The sequence below is a fragment of the Cottoperca gobio genome, chromosome 22, assembly GCF_900634415.1.
Source record: "Cottoperca gobio chromosome 22, fCotGob3.1, whole genome shotgun sequence".
Lineage (NCBI taxonomy): Eukaryota > Metazoa > Chordata > Actinopteri > Perciformes > Bovichtidae > Cottoperca > Cottoperca gobio.
In genome coordinates this window covers 12,898,944-12,905,872 of record NC_041376.1, presented here as the reverse complement: position 1 = coordinate 12,905,872, position 6,929 = coordinate 12,898,944, and the positions used below count along the sequence as shown (strand labels likewise).

General features: G+C 43.0%; 1 protein-coding gene across 1 annotated transcript; it reads right to left on the bottom strand.

Annotated features, from left to right (window-relative positions):
• Positions 1 to 282: 282 nt before the first annotated feature.
• LOC115027909 (protein L-Myc-1b-like) lies at positions 283 to 3,775 on the bottom strand. The gene is made up of 3 exons (XM_029461467.1): positions 3,493 to 3,775; positions 2,347 to 2,973; positions 283 to 1,655 (listed from the first exon to the last, which is right to left on the bottom strand). Exons 2-3 carry the CDS (start codon positions 2,888 to 2,890, stop codon positions 1,045 to 1,047), a joined length of 1,155 nt encoding a protein of 384 aa, XP_029317327.1. The 5' UTR covers positions 2,891 to 2,973; positions 3,493 to 3,775; the 3' UTR covers positions 283 to 1,044.
• Between the last annotated feature and the right edge of the window lie 3,154 nt (positions 3,776 to 6,929).

The window sequence follows — 6,929 nt, the reverse complement described above, 5'->3', positions numbered from 1 at the left end:
TGTAATAGGAGGTTGTGTTTCTGGAGAGGCAGCATGTGGTGGAGCTTACCCACGCTATAGGTGTGAGGCATGACCAATCTGTCGTTACTTCTTCCTCAGTCATATAAAACCCAGGACTCATTTGAATGTTGAAGCTTTTCCTTTATGTTGGTATGGAAACTAATAGAAGCTGCAATTGTAATTTCGAGAGGAGCACAGAATTTGTTTTGATGGCAAGGTCAAAATGTTGTTGGATATTCATTTTGCAGAGGTCTTGAATAAAAAAAACAAACAGACTTCAGGTTTGTATGCAAATATGGTATAAAATTTAATGTCGATGTTAGCATGCTTTATAAATCAACCAAAATCAGAAGCATTGAAATCACAAAGTGACATGTGATATAAAGTACAGCAGTGCTACTTTTTTTTTGCCCATTTTTCCTATTATCTTAACAAAATAGATGTTCCTCGATGCCTGGTGGCACGTCATAAAGAGGAGCAAAGCTTGTTGACAACTCTTGATTTTGTCTCCTTCAACAGGAGCTATTATTAAGCTATTATTTACAGAACAATTTGTAAATCACACAGTCATCATCAGCACCAAACAAACCAGGAACTCATTCACTCATTATGTACAAAGAAAGTCATTCAGACTTCACGCACTTGAAAGTGTGACACACTGAAACGCACACCCTGGAGGCTGCATGTACTCACTATCACACTGGTAAACTATTAACAAAGGTTCTTATTTCCCCATCACAGCATACCAGGAAATATCTTAGCTATAAAATCAATTCCATTACCCCGGTTCTTAGCTAAAACACTTTCCAAATTAAAAATTAAAAACACAGCACACTGACTGCTGCTCCTCACCGTATCAGGGTCATTGGCCTGCACAGTCAATTCATAAGAAGCCCACAGCAATATTCAAAAACAAAATTCACAGCTATTTACATGAGGCATGTTTGTTATAGTAAAACTGTAGCTTTCCAAAAGTGTCAGGTAACTTGAGAGTAAAGTTCCTGACCGTGACTAACGAGGCAGTTTATTTTAAACGCGTGCGTCTCAAGAGCGCTTCAGTTCAGCTATTCTGCGGAGAAGCTGCTGTTGTCGGGTTTTGAGGCGTTTCTTCTCCTGGAGCTGTCGTCTCTCCCTGGTGTGCAGGTCGGACAGGTACTCTGTCGCCTGGGTCAGGATGGCCACCTTCGGAGTCTTGGACGACTCCAGGCCAGGGATCTGATCCCGTAGGGCGAGGAAGCGGGACCGGAGATCGTTCCTCCTCTTCCTCTCAAGGAAGTTGTGATTCCGCCTGCGATCAGTGTCCTCTACGTCAGAGTTTTGTGGACTCTCCGAGGGGGAGCCGGGCTGGGAGATACCAGACGAATAGCCCGGCCGCTGACTGGATGCTGTGCAAGTACGCTTGCTTTGAGGCTCTTCCTCCTCATCGTCATCCTCCTCCTCATCGTCTTCATCCTCATCCTCCTCCTCATCATCATCAGGCTCACTGTCTGGGGAGCGGAGGGCGTAGTTGTGCTGCTGCCGGTGGACAGACATGTGGAATCGTTTGGGACAGGGGTCGGCCCGGACCGTGACGGTCACTGGCTTTCTGACATTCACCACCCGCACGCGGTTCTGCTTGCTCTCCACGGTGACCACGTCGATTTCCTCTTCATCATCTGCGATCACATATGAACAACTCATTAATACACGCATATGATTTTTTTGAAAGCATGCTGTTCCAAAGTCAACCTTTACAAAATACTTCACATTCCTGCAAGAGCAGATTCAAAATGTAACTAAACTAAACAGAAGTGCATTCCACAGCCAAGCATGCAAATCACTAGCCCTCCATCTGAAGAGATGAGGTGTTAACAGAAACAACATCCATGCCAAAGCTTGCAGGAATTCAGTCTTTAGTCTTTGAGCATTCATCAACTATTTAAAAGAGGAGATCTGCTGGCAGGGGGCACTCCCTAATTCGGGAAATGTAAAAAAGAGTTACTCTCATGGTCTGTCTCTGTGTGTGTAGTAGTAATAAATCATCAAGACTCGGCCACCCCGCCCCTCTACCGCACTCTGATTGTAATGCAGAACCAGTGGAAGATATTCGAAAGGGAAAGTATAAGTTAAGAGGGCGCGGTTTTTAAAAAAAGATAGCATGAGTATTCTGAGCAAGCATGTGGCACATCGTCAAAGTGAGAGTGCAATGCAGCTTTAAAAGGTGACCGACATGATGTACTTGATAGCCCCTCTGCACCACAGTAATGCCACATCAGACCAGCTTTCTAAATTACGCATTGTTAGAGGGCAATATAATCCTGAGGTAGGGGCAGGGTGGGGCAATATAGAGCATGACTGCTTCCTTACCAGAGGAATCAGAGCGAGACTCGGAGCCAGACGACGCCGGCTTCCTGTAGCTGCTTGCCGGGAAGGTGAGAACAGCCGCGGGGTCGACGCAGTCTGTCGCCGGGGTGGCGAGCGGGACAGCGGGAGAGACGCACTGCGCTTTGCTCGGTCTCACGGAGATCTGGGCCACCGGGGAGACGCAGGTCTGTGCCGCAGCTGACACTCTCCCGTTGACCTTCTCCAGCTGCTTACTGGCAGAGAAACTACTCCACATGCAGTCCTGGATGATGATAGAGCTGAGGTTGCCGAACAGCTCCTCCGTGTCGGGGATGAACTGACCCTCGCACTCCTCGTCCTGACCCAGGACTTTGGACAGCCAGCTGAGTTTGTCTCCCGGCGATAGGTGCAGCGCACTGCCGCTCAGAGTCCGGGTGGGAGACATGGGAGGCGTGGGCAGCAGCTCGAACTTTTTCCATATGTCCTCGCTCGGTGCGGTAGACTTGTAAAAATCCTCCTCTCTGTCGAAATCATCGATAAAATAGTGCTGGTAGCAGTCGTACTCCATGTTCCCAGTTAATAAAATCCTTGAGTTTATTCCCAGAAATGGTCAAATGACAGCAGTTTTCTCTGGAAAACGTCCTGTACAACCTGAGGGGAACAGCACGGTGATTAGCAAATGATCTACTAAAGTAGCTCCCATCAGATATATCACATTTCAAGTATCCATCTAATGGGCCATTAGGACAGCACAGCCTACTTTCTACAAATGGGACCACATTAATAATTGATTGAATCTTGCGGATGCTCTCTTTACAGGGATGGACTGTCCACAAGGTTATTACATAATCTAGTGTACATATATACACATACATACATATATATGCACATACATGCACACGTCAACGATGATTCAGTGCCTGGTTTTAATGTGCAGGAGAGAACTACAGCACTATCCTGCAGTAAAAGTAACATGCGGGGCTGCATTTCCTGAAATGTAGGCAGCGCTTTGTTCCACAGACCAGTTATGTGAACCGGCGAAGAAGAAATGTGGTCTGCTACACGGTCACAGCGTGGGCTAAACCACGCAGACAGACTGACAGACCTCTCCTTTCCTCGTTGGAAAACTTTAAAACACTAAACAGTAAACACTAGAATTAAACTACTCACCGGCTCTCTGCACAATCCCACAGCGAAATTCAGGGCATTGGAAATCCCCCGGCCGCCAGAGAGCAACGAGTTCACGAGGATCGAAGGGATAAAAGCTGACTGAGGTGTTGCTGGTTGCACGGATGCGCAGTTTCGACGCAGTCTATACTTATGTTTAAGTTAAAGGGGGAAAAGCCAGGCTTAGACAACAGGCACAAGATCCGCCCCACAATGTTTTACAGAAAGCCAGACAGTGCGTTTTTCGCGCCAGTGAGATATCCTGTTATAAAGCGATAAAAAGTGCAGGGAGGAGCCTCGGAAATATCTGCAGCGGTAGATCCGGGTAAGCCCCTACATTTGCATCAAGGGTGGGGGTGGGGGGCTCAGCCCCGCCCCGTCTACAACACCAATTATGGTCACAATAACTGACATATTATATCAATATTTGTTGCTCTTAGTACTAGTAGAAGGAGAAAATGTGTTTTTTATTAGTCTTCAGCCAAGTGGTTTTTACATTCCTTGTAGCCTCCATTATATGCTGCTTTATATTTCTACTCTACATTTAACAGCGGGATAGTGTAGGCTACTTTTTACTCCACTATATTTAGTTGGACAGCTGTAGTTGATAATCTCTTTAAAGTTAAATATGAAGCATTGTCATGGATTAAATTACTCATCTGTATATAAAGTCCCATTCAGTTCCACGTTGACCTGCTCCAGCAGAGACAGACAGAGCTCTGTCACATTAATTTATCATGATGCAATCATGTAATTCATAGAGCTGAAGCAATTAGTCGATTAATTCAATCACATATTTCCCAGCTTCCTAACTGTGAGGATTTTCTGTTTGTCTTTGGCTGAAGACATTTAAAGTTGTCAATTTAGGATTTAGGAAATATTCTGACACTTTATAGATACAATTAATTGATATGTAGAGAAAATAATCACCAGAGTAATCAACCTTACATATTATATAATAATTACTACCCACAGGGGTTTTTTTTCCTCCTTAATGAGTACTTTTAATTGTAAGTACAATTTTACATGCAGGACTTTTACTTAACTATTTTAACATTGTAGCATTGTTGCTTTTACTCAAGTAAATGATCTGTCTTCCACCACTGCATCCCAGCATAATTATCACAAGATATGGAATTACCACAATACACTTGAGATAGTCCACAAAGTAGTCACATTCAGCCGGTCGAGTCTGTTCTGACGTCTTCATTGCTAATGGTACTGTGAGATGAGACTGTGGCCCTGATCCTGAGGTAAAGCAAAGCTGACATGTCTCAACCTTGTGGCCAAACATTAGTTTTAAGACAATCCTCTTTTTGTTAATCCTGTTAAAATCAGAAGACCTCCAAACCTCCCTTCAAAATGAAGACAAAGCGGCTTTACAGCAGTTTCATAAAGTGGCTTTGGTTTGAAAAGTTGTTGAATTACAGTATCACGTCTTTTAATTTCATTACAAAAGGCAGGAATTGAATGTCCTTGTTTTCCATATTCAGTATCTTTGACACAAGGGTATTCTATTCCAAGCTAAAACACTTCCACAGTGAAGGGTGGAGCACATCTTTGAACGACCTGCATTGTAATACAAAAGAACACAACGAGCGCATAAACAGTTGGGATTCAGCTGCTTGCAGGCGGTGGTGAAGTGAGTAATCTTCTTCACTGTGAGAGAAAGCAAACAAGTTAATGTTTTGAACAAACACCACTGTATTGGGTCTTAAATACCATGTTTACAGCTCTGCCAGATAAAGAAAAGTCCACCCTTGTAATACCCCACGACCTGAAACATTTAATTATTTTGACCATGATATAATCATATTGAACAAGGCAATGATTAAGTAGACACATGATTTGTCTATATATTGCCTGGCGGGAACAAATGTTTTATCCTCACTGGCGAGTGAAAAGGTCAAAGTTCAGCAACGTCTCATGACCAGACACCAACAGGTCAAAACCATACACCACCCGTGGCCTCGACCTCCTCCTCTAACATATTGATCCGTTTGGCCCATAGCATGCGAGCCTCTCCTTGTTTAAGCATCTCGGCGGACAAGACAAAAAAGCCCAGTATCTCTGGTCATTTTCAGGCCAAGCTAATGACACTGATTAGTGATGGGCATCTGTTGTCAGCCACCAGCCTGAGACCACTCCCCTGATCATGTGGCCTCTTCAAATGTGCCGCATGGTTAAAGTGCACTAAAGGCAGAATCAATCAATATCTTACCAGACGCAGAACTGAGTCACAAATCTCATGGTTGACTCAACGACTTGATCTCCTGCCCAAGGCCGAACACCAAGACAATTATGTTTAAGTTTAAGTGTGCAGCGGGAATCAAACCTCCATTTACCTGACAAGAGATACACTTTGAATCAATTCAAAGGTGCATTTGACAGTTTACACCAATGCAACACATGATTTGATAAAACTCTCTCCCCATTAAGTAGCTGCTCTGGAGGGTTTGATTAGGGCAGCGTATTGGCAAGAATCTTAGCGATACGATACGTATCACGATTCAGGGGTTACGATTCAATATATTGCGATACTATAAGCAAGCGGATATATATTTCTATTTAACTTTAGGAAAACTGAAGAGAACCCGCCACAACATGCAAATCTCAGTAAAAAAAGTTGGGATCTGCATTTGCATTTATCACAGTCCCTGTAACACAAAATGAATCCCTGTCAGCCACAAAGTTTTGCATGTAAACTATTAAGTAAAAATATACACAGTGTTTTTGAGAATCGATGCAGTATCACAAAACATAATACGGTGATACTCAAGTGCAGCTATATTTTGTTACACCCCTACATGCCATGATATTGTGTTCAAATTTGCATTATTGAGAACACTTTCAGGCCTTTCTGTCTATATTGCCTTAAAAGTTGAGATAAATACAGTATTTCAGTAACTTTTTAAGAGCTTTTGATTGTGTTGCAAGAGCTCTCTCAGTCTGCCCAGTGGCCATGAAACTACAGTAATAATTGAAACACAAAGTTTAAGATTTGGACTTTTGAATGAGGACTTAACAGTTTTGATTTTAGCTGAAGACTTGACTGATTTCTATTCAAGACTTGAGACTTACTTGCGACTTGCATAACAGTGATTTTGCCCTATCCATCTATTTTCTGCTGCAGGATCATTAATGGCCACTTTCCACTACTGTTTATCTGGGATAACTTATATCTCTTTAAACACGGAGTGAGTGCAAAGGTTTGCTTCTAAATTCATCATTTTGACATTAGTTTCGATAGTTTTGGAAACCTTCGGTATCTTAACTGCACATGGACGACACTGTTTTGTAGCTTGTGACAGTAGTCTAAGTCTGTTTATGTTGTTTGTCTGGATTGTTGTAATCATTTGTTAATGTTGCCTTTTTCTCCATGTCTCTCCTGAAAAAGAGGTTTTAAGCTCAGTGAGATGTTTACCTGATTAAATAAAGGA